Source organism: Pinus tabuliformis, chromosome 3_1 (genome assembly GCF_031772625.1).
Source record: "Pinus tabuliformis cultivar Carrire ecotype Pingquan chromosome 3_1, CPIR1, whole genome shotgun sequence".
Classification (NCBI taxonomy): Eukaryota; Viridiplantae; Streptophyta; class Pinopsida; order Pinales; family Pinaceae; genus Pinus; species Pinus tabuliformis.
The window spans coordinates 270037615-270060670 of NC_142301.1; the positions used below are offsets into that span (position 1 = coordinate 270037615).

At 40.1% G+C, this 23056-nt stretch overlaps 1 protein-coding gene across 3 annotated transcripts in view; it reads left to right on the forward strand.

Annotated features, from left to right (window-relative positions):
• Positions 1 to 2521: 2521 nt before the first annotated feature.
• Positions 2522 to 23056, forward strand: part of LOC149186831 (uncharacterized) — a 409056-nt gene continuing 388521 nt past the window's right edge. The window contains exon 1 of one of the 3 annotated variants that reach the window (XM_089412693.1): positions 2522 to 2904. In XM_089412693.1, the coding sequence (XP_089268819.1) occupies positions 2653 to 2904 (252 nt within the window). In that variant the 5' untranslated portion in view covers positions 2522 to 2652. The remainder of the gene's footprint in view (positions 2905 to 23056) is intronic. The other 2 variants (XM_089412692.1, XM_089412691.1) reach the window with 2 other exon arrangements.

Sequence of the window (23056 nt, forward strand, 5' to 3'; positions counted from 1 at the left end):
GTTGTCTAAAATATTAAAAAAGAAAATTATAATTATCTAAAAAATAATCAAACATCAATTTACATAAATATATTTTTATAAATGTTAAGTTTTGTTAAATTATTTATAATAATAATGGGCTTGACAGTCGAGACTAATCTTTTCAATTAAGCAGAAACGATAGCACCATTACCTTAAAAATCCGAGATAATTGATAAATCATTAAATACATATTGCAATTTAATAAAAAATAGTTTAGTCAATGTGAATTAATGTCAACATTTATAAATATGCGGTAATTTTACAAGGATATTTTTGCTCTCATCGTGCAAGTGAGCTTAGCACCAAAATCACACTGCATTTTCTGCTTTTGTTCTGCTCTCACCTCTGTCGAAGAAATAGCCAAGGTAGACATATTTGCACTTTTAGTAAAGTCAAGGTGTTATCTCCTTTTTTTCCTTCATGTTTCAAACTATCTTTTGGTCATATTTTCGAATATTACACACAAATAAGGCCTCAATATGTGATTTTCCTTAAAATAATGTCTCTGTGAGTGCTATGAATACTTGATAGTAATTTTGCGGCAAGACAATGGACTATGCTGTGCATGGGCTTAGGTGTTTTTATTATTAGCTTGCATCACGATTTTCAACTATCCTTTTCCAGTCTTCTCCATGGTTTTGTTAACTTGAGTTGATTCTTGATGCGTTTTTTTGGTTGCTTTTTACTTTGTAGGGTTCTACTTCCTCCTCTGAAGAGCTTTCCTCTGTGAAATTGAAGCTTCTTGTTTCACAGTTCATGCTGCGAAGCTTTAAAAATTGTCCTCTTTAAAACATCCATAAGAAAAAGCTAATCAATATTTCAATGTAGATTTTGATTCTACTATATTGACTTGAATGCTTACTTCGGTTTTTTGCTTGTTTGGATGCTTAATTCAATTCAATAAATATTGTGAAGCTTTTTAATTCTCATAGTTTTAAAGTTTCCAACGTTTAATGCAGTGCGGCGTATAAAACTTTTCGCTGGGAGCTTCCTTCAGTTCTTTTTGATCGACTTACAACCACAACAAATTTGATAGTACAAGAGAAAACTTGGTATGGTTTCATCAATTTTTATTAAATACGCACTGTTCGAGTGTTTATTTTACACCCTAGTGGAATATTTGGACATTTCAAATTCTTCTTGTCGGTGTTTAAGATTAAAGGTTTCGAAATCAGTACATGTTTGCAATTAATTTGAACAATATTAGGGCTCATTTAAACAATTTGTTTGAATGGAGAATTTGTTTGGTTACCATAATAAAAAAATAAAAGGCTTGACGTTCAAGTTAGTTTGACTACTAACTATGACAATTGCTTGAAATACAAAACTCTTATATTGTTACGGGACAAAGGAACCCTATTACATTGATACATTTATTAAATGATGTTCAAATTCGTTTAAACAATTCGCTTGAATAGGAAATTCGTTTTGATCCCGTAATTAAATTCTTTCTGATCAGTTTGATTGTTGACCATGGCAGTTGCTTCAAATACAGAACACTTAAATTCTTACCGAAGAAAGGAAAATTATACCTCCATGCCTAGTCCAGTCCACAGACTCTCACTAAGGTCTGAGGTCTAACAATATGATCCGTTCATGCTTATCTTAAGCAAATTGTAAAAACTCTTTGTTTTTTAGACATTGGTTGTTATATTAGATATTCTTTTGTTTGCATGGGAAACCTTTACACAACCCAAGAAGACCCTTTGTTTGAATAATTAAGAATCTGTAATGTTTCACATGGGAAAATTGCTATATCTATTTAAATTTGGAGAACCTTTCAATGTTTACCTTTTTCTGTGTGACAACTTAGGATGGAAGTCCACTACTAAACATGTTAGAGTTAGAAATTTGAATTTTTAAAGTTATAAAATTAGGTTAATGGCAATGATTTATTATACGGGTAAGATATTGTTTATAGGTTTTGCACATTCAGTGAGTTTTAATATGTTTATTAAAAACATTTGAAGCTATATAATAGTTTAATTTTACAAAACATTCCTGTATATATATATTTTTAATCTTCATTGAAATTACATAGAAATATCTTGGAATCTTAAGTTCCAACATAGTAATAATCTACTACAATAGAAAACTATTTAATTTACCAATTGCAAAATTCAACAATCAAACTAAGCCACATAAAATGCTAGCTATACGAACTTATTCCAATATATATTTACATTTGCAATTTACACCATTTTCATTTTATATAATTTTCCTGAGTTGATTATGCATCTTGTAATTTCAATTGAGTTGATTATGTATCTTGTTATTTCAATTGAGTTGATTATTTTTATTTTTTTAATAAGATGTATACATATTATTAACTAGGATTCTAATGACAAAATAATTGCAAGTTTATTTGCTTATAAGTTTAATATGTATCATGTAACTTTAAAATATAGTGCTAGTGATTATAGCTTTGTACCTTCAATTCAATTCAATTCTAGAATTTGTCACGTAACCAGGCTAACTTTCCTTCAATTTTAAAAAGTAGGCGTGGGAAGGGGTATCGGGCTTTTTCCCATATCATAAATATAGGCGTGACCAGGGGTCTCCATGAATGCGAACAACACATCATTAAGCCCAGCCATATGATCATCCCCTTATCCACGGCTATATTTGTGAATGCGAATGAATATCATCCCCGACCAACTCAATAAGCACAATTCACCAGCGTCAATGGCTACGCCAATGCCAATCTCTTCTGCGAATGCCACACATCATAATCTTTTTTCTAATGCTCACCCACGCCAACTTGCCACTCGTTATTCTTATTCACTTTTGCATGCAACGAAGGAGATAAGATGGTACAGGTTCAGAGGATTTACAAACTTCAAATGTGCAGCCTCTGCAGACGAGAATGCCAAAGACAACGAGGTATGTACCTGAACACTTTATTGGTTGTTTCAAAAAACTGAAAAATTCACTGATCTGGATTGGTGTTTGGTTAGAAGATCTTCAGGGCCTCTCTGACTGTTATGATAATAATGTAAAACCAAATGACAACTATATATCAGTTTGAGCTTCAACTGTGCTTAACTGGCTCTGGGAAGTGGCCTTAAGCCTGCAAGTGATTATAGTCAGGGGTGTGAATCTTAAGTAGTTCTGAGATGATTAAATAGGTCTGGGCTCTTGGTCTAGTGGGTGGCATTAGGGCACCAGTGGTCAGATATTCAATTGAATTGTCAGTCTATGTTGGTGCCCATCTATACTGGAGAAGTGGTAACCCTTCGAGTGCAATCTGTATACTTTGCTCCAACCACTGTGGTTGAGCATACCCACAATTATTCAGCTTAGAGTATCTTCTGTCTGATGTTCTAATTTACACGCGATGCAAGCTTATGGGAATAACGAAGATGCAATCCTGTTCGTGAATAACCTTGTTGGCAGTGACTACAACCTCTCAAGGTTCCAGCCCGAAGGCGCTTACTGCTAGACATGCCCGTTCACTACTTTCTTTTTGTAACTCTTAGGTGAGTTGTTTAAGTAGGGACCCTAGCAATAAAAGTTCAGAGGTATGAATCTGCATGCTTTTATATCAAGTTGAATATTCCTGTCTCCTCTAATCAGTGCGGGGGCACCAAAACTTAGATAAAGGTGACAGTGAATGCCAATAATTCTTCTGAACCCTGCTATTGAAGGCCATCTCTTGAAATGCTTCAGTGCTAACAGAATCTTGCAGAAATAGTATGGTAAGAAGAGTTTGGACACTGTTCAATGCTGTTCACATTCTTTGTTCGCAAGAAGTTAATGTGGCTGGTTTTAATCTTCAAACTGCTATCTCCTTTATCTGGCTGAATGTAAAGACTATTTATTCTGCTGATGAGGAAGGTAAATGCTATTTTGCGATTCTGCTCTCTTCAAGTTTTGATAACTGTGTCACAAGATGGGGTGACCCCTTGCACAGATTGCAATGTTTAAGGGATAATTACTGTATACGCCTCTAACATTGCAGCCGAGAGAGCTGGGTTTTGGCAATGGATGGATGATGAACTATCCAAAACTGACTGGCTGATTTGTGGGGACTTCAATAGAGGATAAAGGATTCCTTCCAATGTACAGCTTGAGAACTATATGGGGTTAGTATGATCCCAACAATTACAGAAAAAATTGACTCACTTGGATTTCTGGTTTTCCTGGGCCAACTTTCAGAAAGTAAATGAAAGAGATTAAAATCATCGCGATAAGGCCATGTGTTTGAACCAATTTTTTTGCTTTTGGTTGCTTAAGCTTGAGACTTGTGTAAGTATTTGCAGATGTAACATTATCCGCCCATCACTTTATTGTCTTCTCAATCTTGTGGGACTATGAGAAGCCACACACCTTGAGTTCCCACCACTTGCTCAGGGTATCACATTTGTAGAATCCTCATTATTTACAAAACTCTAGAAGGGCCTAGAATTTGATCCTGAATTCTAGGGGCTGTTTTGATGAATGGATTTGTAGAATGAGGCAATTGCAAGGGTAATTTGATCTCTTCAAGGATATTAAAATCATACTATTGGCGTAAGAAGGTTGTTAGACAAAGTAGTCACTAGGGGAATGAAGAAGGTGAACATACTATGGTAGTCTTGGCCTACAAGCTACCATTGCTAACCTAATACATTGTGTCAAAGCAAATGCAATTAGAATAGCTAAAGGTGCTCATATTCAGGCACACTTTCTCTAGTCAAGGATTGTTAACAAGTCATTCAAGGGCCTTTTTTGTGCCTTGGCTTCAAAGCATGCCTATGAGAATATTGTGGTATCAATCAAAGTTGCATGATCTCATGTAGCAAGGAAAGATAAAAGACGAGACTTTTTATTGCAAAATCTAGCAGGCCTCAGAGAGGGAAACCCTACAAGGCATAAACTAGATCAAGAGACAACAATGGGTAGTGGCCCACAGTCACCACAGGCAAAGCCCCCTGCTCTTAATGGACTTTCACCAATGGGAGGAATCCCGGTAGGAGAGAAAATGGATAAAAGTAAGATGTGATCACCAACCAAATGGACTAGTGCCTTGTTCCTTGGGAGTATGGAGTCCTTAATGCATTAGATTAGCCAAAGAGCTTCTAAGGAGGCCAAAATTTTGATGCCCTAGCAAGCAAAATTCCAACAATTACCTATGCAATGGAAGATGGATTTTTCATGGGAGAGCTACCAAGAGTTCACCACTAAGGACATTCATTTACACATTATTTATGAGTAATGCATGCAATAGATCATCTAGATTGACATTCAATAAATATTCAACAAATTAGGGCACAATTGCAATTACTAGAATCAACAAAATTCCATACATTAGACATGTAAGAGATAAATTTTCAACATCTAGATACACTTACAAGATAACATGCAAAGAATCTATTCCATTCATCTAAAGAATACCTCAAAAGATAAACAAATCAACTTCAAATGTCAAAGTGCATCAAGATACTTTGAATTCTCCTCAAAGATACAAGTTTGAATTCAACTCAAGAGGCTGAAATATCTCAAGTGATGTGATGATGATAGTTCAAATGATACGTTCTTCTACTTATACGAGGCATAACAATGCCTAATTAACCTATTTGCCCCTCAAAATTATAAAATAATGTGCAAATACTAGTCTAGGCCACAAACTGACCTAGTAGCCTTTGTGAAAGAAAGTAAATGTGCACATGTGTAGGTCGAAATGCTAATGTCATGCTAGCAGATGCCTCCTTAGGGTGTGAAAATTCCAAAAGCCAAAATCCTATTGCAGCAACTGGAAATTATTCTCTTAATTATTATTATAAATGAACAACTTATTTACTATTTCCTACAACAAATACTGAATAACTCACACTGCAACCTCCACAAACAAAATTGCGGAAGAAGAAATGTTGGAAGAAATGCTAGCACACACACACATAAAGTAACACAGTTATTTTTGGACCAATGTCCCCGGAAAAACCCAACTTGGGAAAACCGGTGCAACAGTGAGGGTTTTATTTTATGACGCATCAGTGAAATCTGAGTACATCTATGGATGCCCAATTGGCAATCCAAACAACAAGAAAATCTGGGCAAAATACTGAAGGGAATTACCCTTCTCCCACAAGAAATATTTGGCTTGGCTTTCTCTATCAAAACTTGGCCTCTTGGAGCTCTGCGTCATCCTCTGCGCTGCTCTGCGTAGCTGGCTGGACGACTTGCTTCAGACTGGGCTTTGATGAAGTTGTTCGGCCTTTGGATGCTGAGGAAATCGCCTCTTCGGCCCTCTGGGACTTCTTCATGGCCTTTGGAATTGAGAATGACTTTTCCTTCCTCCAAATCAAACTGCCTGGCTAAAGCAACTGCACTGTCCCTCAACGCTGCCTCTCTGGGATAACTCGGCTCTCTTGCTGCTGCCTCTCCAGATCTGGAAAATCTTTCCTCCGGATCACTGTCCCTGCCCCTCACTCACTGCTTCGATCTCACTGGCTCTCTCTCCGACAACTGACTGCTGCTACTTTGGAAATTGATCTGCTCATGAAATCGAACCTCTCAAGTGTCTTTTCCAAGTGCCCATCGACTTCTTCTTATAATCCTTGGTTGGGACTCCAACAACCAAGATTAAATCTTAATTGATTGCTAGGTTTAACTTGAAGTCAATCCGCGTGAGTTTCTAGATCATTCACGCCTTAACTTAATTAATTCTAATTAATTAACCATATTCCCTAAGTTTAGACTTAGGAAATATTAAAGAAACTGGCTAATAATCTAATTAAGTCATTTCTAGGCGGAATTTCCAGAAACGATTTCTGGGTTTTGGAGATCTCCTGTATTCTAGCCTCTCCACAAAATTTCATGGCTAGAACACATCCGATGCTACAAAAACTAACACTCCCTCTTAGCGAAGAATGTGTTTTAGTGCTCTACTGCACACCTTGTAGCAACACCCTGTCTTTGCATCATCTCTTGTCATGCTATTGATGTCTGGCTGTTGTTGCCCACCAACCACTGCAAAACTGTGATATATGCTGCATTTGTGTGTTGCTGACCCTGCTAAACTGCTTCCAACACTGCATCTGCACTACAACTCCCTCTCATCTGTTGCTGCTGCTACTGCAACAACTGCAACTAAGAAGCATCCTAAATACTGAATCAACTGTGATTAGTATGATGCATCTGTCACCCAAGTCCTGACTGCTGCTAGTATTTGCTCTGTCACTGAGGAATCTGCATTGTTGCTAACTCTGCACTGTGCTGTTGCATTGCTGCCAACTCTGGATTGTGCTGTTGCATTGTTGCCAACTCTGCATTGTGCCATTGCATAGCTGCCAACTTTGCACTGTAATCCTCAACATCTGACTGCCACTAGTCTCTACATTTGTCACTTTGGCATCTGACTGCATCCACTGTCACTGATCCATCCTGCTATTGAATACTGTGGGCCCTCGTAGTAAGGTATTGATCCATAAGGTGGACTCCTTAAGGATCCTGCCCATCTGTAGCGCTTTGGGGCTATAGAACCAAGTCTCCTCACCTCACTCTTGGAGGTATGTTTGTAAACATGGCGAAGTCTTCGTCCTGCTTGGAGGACAACCTATCGAACTTTGCATGTGCTGTAGCCTAGTCCTGCTTCTCCTCCTTATCCTTCTTCTCGAGAGGACACTGGGTACTGTAGTGACCGAACTCACCACATTTAAAGCACTTGACCTTCGACTGGTCCTTCTTCTTCTTTCTCTACTCCTTCTGTCCCTGGCTGGAACCCTTTGATGCGAGGGCCACATTCTCCTCCTCCTTCACCTGCTTCGATCCTCTGCTACCACTGATGGAGCTCTTCAAAAGAGCTCGTCTCAACTCCCCCTGCTACAAATCGGCCCACATCTTGTCCCACCTTGGCAAGGTATCTCTGCTCAAAATACTTTGGACGAATACATGCCACTCCTTGGAGACACTGTTTAGTGCTAATTGCACTAGCTTTGTGGGTTGAGACACAGTGCCAAAAATTGACAACTGGTCTCAGAACTCCTGAATCCTGGTGAGGAAAGAGTCTATGCCTTCCCCCTTCTGCATCCGGATGAGCCTCAACTTCTCCTCTAAGTACATCTTTCGCTGCTTGGAAGTTCCCTGGTACAACATGGAAAGTGTATCCCACATCTCTTTGGCTGTTCCCTTGGCCGCTATATGTGATACAACATGATCCTGGGCACCATCTAGGATCAATCTCTTTGCCCGTGCCATCTTGTTTCTGTACTCCTTCAACTGATCTGCATCCTGGGGCATTGCTACCACTGCATCAATATATGGCTTCAGGCCATATTCATCTAGAAGGAAGGACATCCTTTCCTTCCAGATGACATAGTTGGAAGCTCCATCCAACCTGTCTTGATCATGAAGTCTAATAGTGGCCATTTCAACAAGTGTCGAAAATCTCCCCTTCCCTTCTGCTCAACTGTTGCTAGGCTATTCGCACTCCCTTATGGAGTGAGAAAATCTGCTCATAATGACTGCTGATCTGCAAGGGAAATTGAACTTCTTGAGACTAGAAGTTCCCCGAGGAAAATTTTCCCTCAGTGTGTGCTCTTTTTCCTTCCACCTGACGTTAGCTCTGCTCTAGAAAACTGCTGCAAAACTACTGCGTCTAGCTAGAGATCTGCTCTGTGAAAATACTGGGTTGCTCCCTCTGCCTCTGGAATCCCTCGATCTGGAGAGATCGAATTTTTCTGTCCCTCACTCAAAAAAATCGAATCTCCTCAAGAAACTCGACCTCTTGGCAAAGTGATTGTGCTGCCTCTGGGGTTTCGATTTGCTGCCCACACTGAACAACGAAACTCCTTCTGTCTTCACTACTAAGCTCTCCCGCTGATCCACTGCTCTTTGATACCATGTGAAAATTCCAAAAACCGGTGTCCTATTGCAACAACTGGAAATTATTATCCTAATTGTTATTTTAAATGAACAACTTATTTACTGTTTCCTACAACAAATATTGAATAACTCACACTGCAACCTACACAAACAAAATTGCGGAAGAATAAACGCTAGAAGAAATGTTAGCACACACACATAAAGTAACACAGTTATTTTTGGACCAATGTCCCCGAAAAAAACCCAATTGGGGAAAACCGGTGCAACAGTGAGGGCTTTATTTTATTATGCAACAGTGAAATCTGAGTAATCTATGGATGCTCAACTGGCAATCCAAATAGCAAGAAAATTTGGGCAAAATACTGAAGGGAATTACCCTTCTCCCACAAGCAATCTTTGGCTTGGCTTTCTCTATCTAAACTCGGCCTCCTGGAGCTCTGTGTCAGCCTTTGCGCTGCTTTGCGTAGCTGGCTGGACGACTTGCTTCAGACTGGACTCTGATGAAGTCGTTCTGCCTTTGGATTTTGAGGAAATTTCCTCTCCGCCCCTCTGGGACTTCCCCTTGGCCTTTGGAACTGAGAACAACTTTTCCTTCCTCCAAATCAAATTGCCTGGTTGAAGCAACTACGTTGTCTCTCAACGCCGGCTCTTTGGGATAACTCGGCCCTCTTGCTGCTGCCTCTCCGAATTTGGAAAATCTTTCCTTCGGATCACTGTCCCTGCCCCTCACTCACTGCTTTGATCTCACTGGATCTCTCTCCAGCAACTCACTGTTGCTACTTTGGAAATTGATCTGCTCATGCAATCGAACCTCTTGAGTGTCTTCTTCAAGTGCCCATCCACTTCTTCTTATAATCCTCGGTTGAGACTCCAATGGCCAAGATTACATCTTAATTGATGGCTAGGATTAACTTGAAGTCGATCTGTGTGAGTTTCTCGATCATTCATTCCTTGAATTAATTAATTATGATTAATTAACCTTATTCCCTAAGTTTAGACTTTTAGGAAATATTAAAAAAACTGGCTAATAATCTAATTAAGTCATTGCTAGGCAGAATTTCCAGAAACGATTAGATCTCCTATATTCTAGCCTCTCCACAAAATTTCATGGCTAGAACACATCTAATGCTACAAAAACTAACATAGGGATTTTGTTGAGGACCTTGAGTACCTTGACTTGTGTAGAGGCCCTCTAAATTCACCTTCTAGGGATTGGCCCCTAGATCTTTGTCATAATCATCCAGTGACCCCAATTATGGGTTTAGGGCACTAAAATGGGTCGCATGGGTCTCCTGGTGGTGTCAATACCTGATTTTACTCCAACATTGAGGGCATTGAAGATGGTGCCAACCCTCCCATGTCTCAAGGTATCAAACAAACCTCATCTAGGCCCTGGATTGTTGGCATTATGTTTCTGGTATGGCTATATGTTACAGATGTTGTACTTGATGGCAACTCCCGTGGCAAGGCTCTCAATATGTTGAAAATTAAGAAGTACGCAGGAGATCAGTTCAGAAAGTGCGTACCCGCAGGTACACCGTGAAGGGACCGCGGCCGGATACGCAGATAAGCCGTCCAGGAGGTGCGTACCCCAGTGCACACATTTCAAGGCAAAGAAAAGCACACGTGGGGTTTCTTATGTTTAACTAGCCGACGGTATTTGTGTTTCTATGGTTTTGGCTCGTGGTATTGATCCATGATTTTAGGAGGAGCTTGCCTATATAAAGCAAAGGAGATCACTTGGCTAAGTATCTTTTTGCAATTGAATATCTTAAGATCTGAAATATTGGGTTATGATCTTAAAAGCTTGATCTATATGAAGTTGAAAGTGAATCTGTGAAGGGTGATCTCTCGAGCGCATGATCAGATCTGGGCATCTGAGCATCTGTGCCACTCTGGTGGACTGCCTATTCGGCCCTAATCAGAAGTACGCAGGTGTTTAACAGGAGAGCGGCGTGGGTACGCAGAGAAGAAACAGAAGATCTGCGTGGGTACGCAGAGAAGAAACAGGAGATTTGCGTGGGTACGCAGAGCAGAAACAGGAAACCTGCGTGGGTACGCAGAGCGACGAAGGTTCAGGTGCGTACGCACAGTAACTGTACGCGGCGCGATGGTATCTCTGGGAGCGTACCTACAGCAATAGTACGCGGCGTAATAGTGTCTCTGGTTGCGTACCTGCAGTAACAGTAAGCAGCGCGGTTGAAGAAACAGTGCGTGGACACGCAGTGCGGCAGAAGGATCTCTGCGGGTATACGCAGGGGAGTAGAAGGTGAAGTGCGTACGCACGCAGACCAGAGAAAGAAGAACTGCGTATCTGTCTTAAGACATTTTGTTTGGCTGTATTTTTCTGTTGATAAGGTGTTCTGGGTTTGGTTCTATTATTGTTGATCTGGTTACTACAGTTGACTGGGTGATTTTCTTATACTTGATGATCATTTGATGCTTATGGATCCAGTTTGAAAATTTATGAAAAGTGGTCCTTGTAAGAAAAGAAGTAGGGGGTTGTAGCTCCCTTCCAGAAGAGACTGGAAAACGAGAGAGAGAGTTGTAGCTCTCTGCAGGTTGCAGCCTGCGTGCTGGTAAAGGACTGCACCAGTACGAAACCATTGTAAAAGGAGTTTCTAATTTGAAAGAAGATAGGGACATATTGCAGCAGGTGGTTTTCACCCACATTGGGTTTCCACCTTACATCTTGTGTTCTTTGGTGTGACTATCTGTTTTCTTTGTTCATGCTCATTATTTTATGGTACTGACATGCAAAAATAATTCAAAGAACAAATAAGGAAGATTTATTAAAAGAGTTAGATAATACTGATTCACCCCCCCTCTCAGTATTATTTCCAACAATTGGTATCAGAGCAGGTCCTTCAGAGAAGCTTGATCGCTTGAAGGTAGATCGTTCATCATGAGCAACTACGAGAGAGAAGCATCAATCAAGCCACCGGTTTTTGATGGGACAAACTTCAATTATTGGAAGGTAAGAGTTACTGCCTATCTTCAATCTCTTGGTACAGAAGTTTGGGACATCGTAGAGACAGGCTACGCTTTTCCTTCAGCTACTCCTACAGATGCAGCCGAGAAAAAGAAGTATGAAACAAATGCGAAAGCAGTCAGTACCCTATTAGGATGTATATCCCAATCGGAATTCATGAAGGTAATGCACTATAAATCCGCAAAAGAGATATGGGACAAAATTGTCACGAGCTATGAAGGAGATGAACAGGTAAAGCGTGCTAAACTTCAAACTCTCAGGATTCAGTATGAGACTCTCAAGATGTATAATGATGAAAGTGTGGCTAACTATTTTCTTCGGGTAGATGAGATTGTTAATTGTATGAAAAATTTGGGTGAAGAAATAAAAGAGGCTATTGTGGTTGAAAAGGTTCTAAGATCATTGTCCCCCAAGTTTGAATCTAAAGTATCTGCAATAGAAGAAAAGGAAAATCTACGAATTCTTACTATGTCTCAGCTACATGGAATTCTAACTGCTTATGAAATGAGAAAGGGAGGTCCATCAGACAGAAGAGAAGCTGCTTTCAAGGCATCAGGCAAAGGAGATTATTATGAAGCAAGCCATGTCCCAGAAGAAGAGGAAGAAGAATCAAATTTTGTCAGAAATCTTCAAAGGGGTTCTGGAAGGTTCAGAGGTAAGTTACCTTTTAAATGCTTTGCTTGTGGAAGAGTAGGTCATTATGCTGCAAAATGTCCTTATAAGGATAAAGGAAAGGAACCTGCTAGATGGAACAAGAAACAGAGTGCAAATAAGAAAAGCTACTACACTCATGAAGATAGTGATGGTCTATCAAACAGTGATGAAGATGAACGAGGTAATGAATATAAATTGTTAATGGCATTTGAAGATGATGATTATATGGACGCTATAGATGTGGATAACCTTTATGAAGAAATTACTAGACTCAAGAGATGTATAGAAGAAAAGAATATGATCATTGATACTCTACAATTTCAAATTGATGAAAAGGAAAAACATCTTGAAAAATTAGAAGGTGAAATTGTTGGTCTTAGAAAAGAGATTGAGAAAACAAAAGCTATTAATCTTAAGTTTGTCAAAGGATCTGAAACTTTGGATGAGATTATCAATGTGCAGCGGTCTCCACTAAACAAGACAGGTCTGGGCTATAATGGAGAAACTTCTCAAGCATCCACCTCAAAAAGTTATCTTGATGCAGCAAGAAGAAATGAGCAAAAGCACAATGAAGACCATCAGGTAAAGCAGGGACGAATTGCAAACAGAAACTATCAGGGGCAATCCATCTTAAGGGTGAACAAAAGCTACAACCAGCCACAGGTAAAATCTTCTCAATTTGGTTCAAGAATAGATGACAATAGAAATTACAATCAATTGGCTGGTAGATTCGATAACCGCAGAAGTTTCTTCAATGGACAATGCTTTTCTTGCCATAACTTTGGTCACAAAGCAGCTCAATGTGTTGCATATAAAACGATCATGACTAGGGAAGCTCAAAAACAAAGAAGTATGACCGGGATTACAAAAATGACCTATAACAACTTTTCGGTTCTTGAAAATGAAGTTGAATGTTCTATTTGCAATAACTTTGGTCATGAAGACTCTGAATGCAGGAGCAGGTTTCAGCAGAAAAAGGAACAAGCCTCAAGCACCAAAACATGGAGAATAAAGGAACCACAAACAGAAAGATGTGGGATAGCATTTTATGCAGAGGAACAGGAAAATCTATGGTACATTGATAGTGGATGTTCGAAGCATATGACAGGTGATAAAGAAAAACTTGAGTCATATTCTGCTCTAGAAAAAGGAAAGAAAGTCTCTTTTGGAAATGATACTCCTGCAACTATAAAAGGAAAAGGCATTGCTCAGTTAAAAGAAAAGGTCAAGGCTGGAAATGTTTTGTATGTTGATGGATTGAAGCATAATCTTCTAAGTGTCAGCCAGATGTGTGATCAAAGAACCGAGGTTATATTCAGATCAAATGGATGTCTTGTTCGTGATCTTGATACAGGTAAAACAGTGATCAAAGGCAAAAGAACTCCAAATAATCTGTACATATTTGAAGAAGGACAACAACAATGCTATCTGAGCAAGGATGATGAGCACTGGTTATGGCATCGGAGGTTGGGACATCTAAGCTTTTCACAAATAAGGAAAGCATGCAAATATCAGGCAGTTCGCGATCTTCCAGATATCAAAATTCCTGACAACACCATATGCAAATCATGTCAGTTTGGAAAACAAACCAGAACTAACTTTCCAGAGAAAGAAGGATCAGCTAGCATGCCTCTTGAGCTAGTACATACAGATACATGCGGTCCTTTCAGGAAAAGAACACCTAGAGGAGAAGAATACTTGATATTATTCATTGACGATTTCTCCAGGTTTGTCTGGTTAGGACTTATGAAGCATTCGAAAAATTCAAATCCTTCAAAACCTTGGTTGAAAATGAATCAGGTCACAAAATTAAGTGCCTCAGATCCAACAGAGGTGGGGAATTTACTTCAAATGAATTTTTCGATTTCTGTGAAGAACATGGGATAAGAAGAGAATTCTCTACAGCAAGAACTCCTCAGCAAAATGGAGTTGTGGAAAGAATGAACAGAACAGTCCAACAAATGGCTCGTGCTATGCTTGATGAGTCAGGAACTCCCGCAACTTTCTGGGGTGAAGCTGCACATGCTGCGGTTGTTATTCTCAACAAAACAAATGTCCGGGTGAACAGCACTCAAACTCCTCATGAGCTCTGGAGTGGTAGGACTCCTTCGGTAAAGCACTTCAAAATCTTTGGGAGCAAATGCTATATCAAGAATACTGATGAGCAGCTTGGCAAACTTGAACCTAGAGCAGATGAAGGCATTCTTCTTGGTTACTCTCCACATAGCAAAGCATACAAATGCTACAATAAAAGACTTGGCATAATTGTTGACAACATTGATGTAGTGGTTGATGAGAAGGGATACATTCCTAGGCAAGTACATCATGAAGACATCGAAGAAGATGAAGGCTACCCTCAATGACAGAATGATGAAGAAGAAGAACCTCAAGAAGAACCAGAGGAGCAAACAAGAATAGAAGAAAAGACTCCATCCAGATATGTTCAGAAGAATCATCCAGAATCTCAGATTATGGGGCAGAAAGAAGCAGGTGTACAAACAGGAAGAACAGTTGCAGAAGCTTCAAGCTATTTGGCATTACTCTCTTCTACTGAACCACAAAATGTGAAAGAGGCATGCAAAGATGAATGTTGGGTGAAAGCAGTGGATGAAGAACTTGAGCAGATCGAAAAGAACAACACTTGGGAGCTGGTTCTTAGACCAAAGGATAAGAATGTTATCGGAACAAAATGGGTCTTCAAAAATAAATTGAATGAAAATGGAGAAGTAATTAGAAACAAAGCCAAACTTGTTTGTAAAGGGTATGCGCAGCAAGAAGGAATAGACTTTGAAGAAACCTTTGCTCCTGTTGCAAGACTTGAGGCCATCCGAATGTTCCTTGCTCTCTCAAGTTTTCAAAACTTCAAAGTATTTCAAATGGACGTGAAATCAGCGTTTCTGAATGGAGACTTGGAAGAAGAAGTATACATTGAACAGCCAGATGGGTTCATTCTTGGAAATGATCCAAATCTTGTATGCAGATTGAAAAAGGCTCTCTATGGTCTCAAGCAAGCTCCAAGGGCTTGGTACTACCGTTTGGACAAATATCTTCATCAACAAGGCTTTTCAAAAGGATCAACAGATAGCAATCTTTATATAAAAGTTGAAAATGACAAATTGCTAATACTTGTTGTGTATGTAGATGACATTATTTTTGGCAGCAATGAAGAAGCTATGAGTCAAAGCTTTGCCTTGGTCATGCAGAAAGAATTTGAAATGTCCTTGCTAGGAGAACTGACATATTTCCTTGGTTTGCAAATCCAACAAAAAGAAGGAGGAATCTTCTTATCTCAAACCAAGTATCTCAAACAGATTTTGAAGAAATATGGCATGGAAGATGCAAAACCAGTATGTACACCCATGGTCACAGGATGTAGCCTCAGTACAAATGATGAATCTGCAGTAGTACATCAACCAACCTACAGATCTATGATTGGAAGTTTACTTTATTTGACAGGTACCCGACCGGACATCATGCGTGCAGTTGGAATAGTTGGAAGATTTCAGGCAAATCCGAAGGAGACTCATCTTCAGGCAGTGAAGAGAATTTTCAAATATCTTCAAGGGACTCAAAATTATGGCTTATGGTATCCTAGAGATACAGATCTTACACTTCATGCTTATACAGATGCAGATTGGGCCGGAAGCGTGGATGACAGGAAAAGCACAAGTGGTGGTGCGTTCTTTATGGGTTCCAGACTGGTATCTTGGTTCAGCAAGAAACAGAGTTCGATTGCCTTGTCTACAGCTGAAGCGGAATATGTTGCTGCTGCATCTTGTTGCACCCAACTCCTTTGGATGATGCAGACTTTGCAGGATTTTCAAATCACTTGTACACCACCTATCCCTATCTTATGTGATAACACAAGTGCAATCAGCATCTCAAAGAATCCTGTTATGCATTCAAAAATCAGGCACATACCAATCAAGTATCATTTTCTCCGGGAACAAGTGCTGGAACAGAAGGTCAAGTTGGAGTATGTTCCTTCTAAGGAACAAGTTGCTGATATACTCACCAAACCATTGCCCAGGGACACTTTTGAATACCTCAGGCAAAAGCTAGGGGTTGTTGATGCATCATCTTATTTCTGAACCTCTTCTGATTGATGGTTGTATATGCATACATGAGCTGGGTGGCTGATTGGTTGAAGTTTGATGGTACAGGTTCAGGGGGAGCATATAATGCATTATTGGCATTATGGAGGATGTGTAGAAGGAGATCATGGAAGTAGCTGCAATATGTCTCTATCTCTTTCATGGTGGATTATGGTTTTTCGCTGCAGATCTGGTTCATATTCAGGGGGAACATGTTCTTAGGGGGAGCATAACCCTTTGCCCTTGATGTCAAAGGGGGAGAATGAAGCTGAAGTTTGTGAGGTTGCCATCAAGTCCAAAGGGGGAGATTGTTGGCATTATGTTTCTAGTATGGCTATATGTTACAGATGTTGTACTTGATGGCAACTCCCGTGGCAAGGCTCTCAATATGTTGAAAATTAAGAAGTACGCAGGAGATCAGTTCAGAAAGTGCGTACCTGCAGGTACACCGTGAAGGGACCGCGGCCGGATACGCAGATAAGCCGTCCAGGAGGTGCGTACCCCAGTGCACACATTTCAAGGCAAAGAAAAACACACGTGGGGTTTCTTATGTTTAACTAGCCGACGGTATTTGTGTTTCTATGGTTTTGGCTCGTGGTATTGATCCATGATTTTAGGAGGAGCTTGCCTATATAAAGCAAAGGAGATCACTTGGCTAAGTATCTTTTTGCAATTGAATATCTTAAGATCTGAAATATTGGGTTATGATCTTAAAAGCTTGATCTATATGAAGTTGAAAGTGAATCTGTGAAGGGTGATCTCTCGAGCGCATGATCAGATCTGGGCATCTGAGCATCTGTGCCACTCTGGTGGACTGCCTATTCGGCCCTAATCAGAAGTACGCAAGTGTTTAACAGGAGAGCGGCGTGGGTACGCAGAGAAGAAACAGAAGATCTGCGTGGGTACGCAGAGAAGAAACAGGAGATCTGCGTGGGTACGCAGAGCAGAAACAGGAGACCTGCGTGGGTACGCAGAGCGACGAAGGTTCAGGTGCGTACACACAGTAACTGTACGCGGCGCGATGGTATCTCTAGGAGCGTACCTACAGCAATAGTACGCGGCGTAATAGTGTCTCTGGTTGCGTACCTGCAGTAACAGTAAGCAGCGCGGTTGAAGAAACAGTGCGTGGACACGCAGTGCGGCAGAAGGGTCTTTGCGGGTATACGCAGGGGAGCAGAAGGTGAAGTGCGTACGCACGCAGACCAGAGAAAGAAGAATTGCGTATCTGTCTTAAGACATTTTGTTTGGCTGTATTTTTCTGTTGATAAGGTGTTCTGGGTTTGGTTCTATTATTGTTGATCTGGTTACTACAGTTGACTGGGTGATTTTCTTATACTTGATGATCATTTGATGCTTATGGATCCAGTTTGAAAATTTATGAAAAGTGGTCCTTGTAAGAAAAGAAGTAGGGGGTTGTAGCTCCCTTCCAGAAGAGACTGGAAAACGAGAGAGAGAGTTGTAGCTCTCTGCAGGTTGCAGCCTGCGTGCTGGTAAAGGACTGCACCAGTACGAAACCATTGTAAAAGGAGTTTCTAATTTGAAAGAAGATAGAGACATATTGCAGCAAGTGGTTTTCACCCACATTGGGTTTCCACCTTACATCTTGTGTTCTTTGGTGTGACTATCTGTTTTCTTTGTTCATGCTCATTATTTTATGGTACTGACATGCAAAAATAATTCAAAGAACAAATAAGGAAGATTTATTAAAAGAGTTAGATAATACTGATTCACCCCCCCTCTCAGTATTATTTCCAACAATCAACTGTGAGACCTTGTAGTATTGCTAATCTGATTGGGGTATGTTGGTCTAGGTGCATCATCCCATTAATGATATAGGAAAAGTGCAGGAACGTTGAGGGGGCTGAAGGTGCCAATGAATATAAATGATGCTCTACAAATTTGGGAGTCCTATGGCTCTCAACGCATCACTTGTGGGTGTCATATGCTCCTCTGGTGGACTTAGGCCCCAATTAAGTTTCCCAGCCCATGATGCAACCACCTGTCAATTACACACAATATCAAGTGATGTGTCTTCACCATTAGGTACATATAATCATTTTTGCATCTAAGTGAACCAAGCTTGGAACTAATGGGCAAATTGGCATTTCTTATAAGGCTCCCCTTCCAAATTTGGGGCTTTAATCTCATAATGGTGTTACCTCCCAAGGTAGGAGTGGCTAATGGACAACCTTATTAGGTGTTTCTGGCCCCTAAGGAGAAAGACATATCCTTGGTCCACCTTGCAATCGATAGGTGCCATGTGAATAATGATGGAATGAAGGGGAAAAGATTTCATGGCCAAGTGCTATGGTGAAAGGGACCAACATGAAAGAAGCTTCACAGTCTGGGTGTATAGATGTGAGGAGGGAGAAATCGTGGATGCATGAGGTGCCTCGGCCTTTGTTTTTCCATTGCTCTAATTTCCTTTTAGTTTTTCTTGATTTTTCATTGTATTATTCCTCGAAGCTCCAAGGAATGAAATCATGCTTTGTATGATGTATAGCAGTTAATACCCCCTTAGTGGTAGGGCAATTCTGTTGAGAAATGTAGCTTGGGAGGTACTCCTACAACCCTTGGGTTACTAGGCTGTGTGGAGTTGACCCACGAAAATGTGGTTTTGTGGGCAATGTACCCAAGTGGTGGGCTTTGGGCACAAGTTGGTGGGCTAAAGACCCAAAAGAAATATTTGTTTATTCTAATTATTGTATGAGGGAACCTTTGATGGTTTGAAGGGGCACCTAAGACAATGTTAGAGAGCTATAAATATAAGTGACTTAAGGAGAGGTCAACAAACCCATGGCAATTCATCATGTGAACACATTAGCCTATGAAGAAGCTGTAGATTTGGAAAGAAGGAAGAGTTTCTAAGGAGAAGAATTCGATCTTGGAAGAAGGATGAGTTCCTTGTGAGGTTCGTTGCTTGGGAAAATTTTGTGCCAAAGAGATCTCTGTTTTGTGGATTCTAAGAGGCTGCTGGACGTGATTTATCTGCATATCTTTGGAGGACACAAAAACCCTAATTAACTGTGAATGAGAGGGTTGAAAGATCTGTTTAAAGGCTGTAGTTAGGGCTGAGTTCCCTTAGACCCAAACGCAAGAGGCTGCAGCCTATGATAGAGGATCTAAGCTTATTAAAGGAGGCCACAAAAGTTTGTTTCAGGGCCAAGAGGCCTCAGAGATCTAGTGCCATAAGACCAAACTTCTTCAGGCCTGAGCAGAGGCCAACAAGAGAGGAATTGGGCTATGTTTACTATGGATGATTGCAAGGAGGTTGATGGAAGTCAGTCCTTGAATACTGGGTAGGACTGTAGTGTTCTTGAAGTTGTTATATTGTGATTTGAGGTTCAAATCACCGTGAGTCGCTGAGTTGTACAAGGGCTTGTTGTACAGGACCTTGAAGAGTTTTAAGGGATTGTGAGTGGTCTGATCTTGGAGATGTCATATAGTGACATTGAAGAGGCAAAGTCATTGTGAGAAGCTGGTTGTTGGAGCTAATATATGCTTGTAATTGGAGGAGCAATCACATAGTGAGTAGCTAATGTGTAGAGGCATTGAAGGTGCTATAACTTAGTGAGTAGAGGTGGCAAAGGACTTGCCAGGTGTTCAAGACAAGTGGACTGAAATGGCTGAAGGCTAGTTACAACAAGTAAGTTAATGTTTGTTCTTGTTCTTGGGCAGATTGACAGCCAATCATTGTTGACTTCAAGCCCTAGTTTTCCTTGTATTAGGGTTTTGTAAGGGCCATGATCCCTAGTATGAGAGCCCTGTGTTTGATTTATTAAAGGTGTAATAAAATCAAGTTTTCGGTCTGCAATTTCATCGCCCACTAGGGGTTAGGACATGCGGCAACATTGGCCCAGGAACCAAGTGATGGCCATCATATGGAGGTAGAGCTCATGCTTGGCTTTTGCCCATGTGCTAATTTGTAAGTCTCGACCATCTTTTGCATTTTCATAATTTTCTTTCTTTGTTTTGCTTGTGGCCATTATATGCTCTTTACTTTTCTTTTAGCTGCATCAACCTCCCAAGGAAAATTTCCAAGCCCAACCTAGGTATGAGGATATATGAGTGCCAAATCCCAATGAACCAATGGTCAGTTGAACCTGAAGAATGGAGGTGGAGTATAGGGCTCATGATGTGAGATGGAAAGTGGTAAGTATGGAAAGGGAGAGATGGGGCTATGCTATCTCAATCGGGGTTTCTCAAGTAGTGTCCTTCCTAAAGCCATGGGCCATTAGGGGAGGTCCCTTCTTGAACAGGGTTGAAAATAAACCCCCCATTTAAGGCGAGGGAACGAGACTATTGAATTTTGTTGCCATGGCCGGTCTTCATAATGTTCATTTGTACTTGTAATAATAAAATATATATTAAATTTGTGATAAAAGAAAATTATTTGAAGCATGTTCTTCATGCTTGCATAACAAGAAATATTTATTATTTTTATATTCAAAAGAAAATTTTATAAGGCATGTTCTTCATGACCTTATCAAGAGCAGGAAAATGAAAATTTAAATTTGTATTCTAGACACCACAAGATGCCCAAGTCAGCCTCCCAGTGATGAAGTCGGCCCAGCCCAAGAGGCACCTATTCGACCCCTTCCAATGTGTATATATAGAGACCACTTGATCTCCACTCCAAGGCAATTCACATCTTGTCTCATCAAGTGTATTTTTGATCTATCTTAGCGAAGAAGGACGGGGAAGAACAAGGGTCGAGTTGAAGAAGAAGAAGAAACCAAATTCAAGAGAAGTCTCCTTGCGCGTGTGATCTTTTGTTTCCCTCGCATGTGTGGATATTGAAGGTCTAAACTTCTGCGGTAAAGTCTGGTCACAGGTCCAAAAATTCTGAGGTAAAGCAGAGGCCGAAATTCAGCCCTGATACAGACCTAGAGCAAGTTTGTGGAAACGTTTATTGAAGTGATTTGGTGAAGTTTGACTTGGCATCTTGAGGCATCTTGTTGTTGTCATCTTGCTAGTTAGTTTGACTTTGATGTATCTCTTGTTGCATTGATTCTCTAAGGAAAAGGTTGGCTGTTTTTTCCCCCAAGTGGGTTTTCCCAGGGTAAAATCTTGTTGTCTCTTTGTGCATTGTGATCTCTATTGCTCTATTGTCTCTATGGTTGAATTTATGAATGTGTAATTTCTTAATGATACATTGAAAGTGAAAAATAATCATCTACATCATTGGAAGTAATTATCAAGTTTCAGAAATAAGTGCTTGTATAATTTGCACTAAAAAAATCAACATGGTGTCAGAGCTTTGGTGAAGGAAAGTGGACAGAAATCACTCTTGAAGAAGACCTACTTTGAGATCAGTTTGAAGAAACCCTAGATCTACAATTAAGTTGCATCCATGGCTTCTATGAAGTCAAAAAACAAGTTAGAAGGGGCTACTGACTTTAAATCTTGAAAACAAGAATCGACCTAATTCTCGCAAGGGAAGATGTTTTGGAAATTGTGCAAGCCAAAGTGACTGAACTTACATATGATGCAAAAAAGAAGTACAAGAAAGATGACATCACTACCATGAGCATCATTGTGGACTCAATGAAAGATCATCTAATTCCATACATCTCATAGTTTGACACTTCAAAGAAGATGTATGATGCCCTAATTGGTTTATATACCATCAATAATATTGGCCAAGTCATGAGTTTGAGAAATGAGCTTCGTGATATCATAATGACAAAGAACAATACTATGGCTTCATACTTTGTGAGGACCTCTCAACTAAGAGATCAACTACAAAATATTCATGAAATTGTGTCGACAGAGAACTTGTGATCTCAACACTCAATGGACTACCATAGTCATGGGATTCGTTTGCATTAGGTATAAGTAGCCGAAAGGAAGCTCCAAGTTTGGAAGAATTATGGGCAACTTGTTTTCAGGAAGAATCAAGACTTTTGTCTAGAGGAAGAAATTCAAAGGAAGAAGAATATTCCCAAGCGTATGTAGCTCGTTCCAAGAAAGCTGGAGGAAGAAAGAGGTCCAATTTTAAGAAGAAGAAGAGGGATTTTGATAGAAGACTTAATCCTTAAAGGAAGAGAGACATATCACAGATTCAATGTTTTCGATGCAATAAATTTGGTCACTTCAAAGATCAATGTCTTAAAAGATTCAATGATAAGAAGAAAAGAGGGAAGCAACATGCTACCACAACAGAATTTGATGAACATTCCAAGAGACCCAAAGTTGAAGGAGATAAAGACCATTTCTACTATTCTGCACTTGTAGGATCTCTTGCAGATGACAACAAAATATGGCTTGTTACCCACCATTTTGTGGGTGATATCCCTAGGAGATTATTTTTTTCTCCAACAACCCGTTGCAGCCACTAGCTAGCTCATTGTGCCATTTCTCTGCCACGTGAGCCAACCATGTGGTCCTTCACCCATTTGCCATGATTGTATGTTTGAAGGTGGCCCTCCCAAACCTAAAGGTATGCCTTGTCATTTGGTAATTGAGTATTGTAGTTCGCTTATCATGG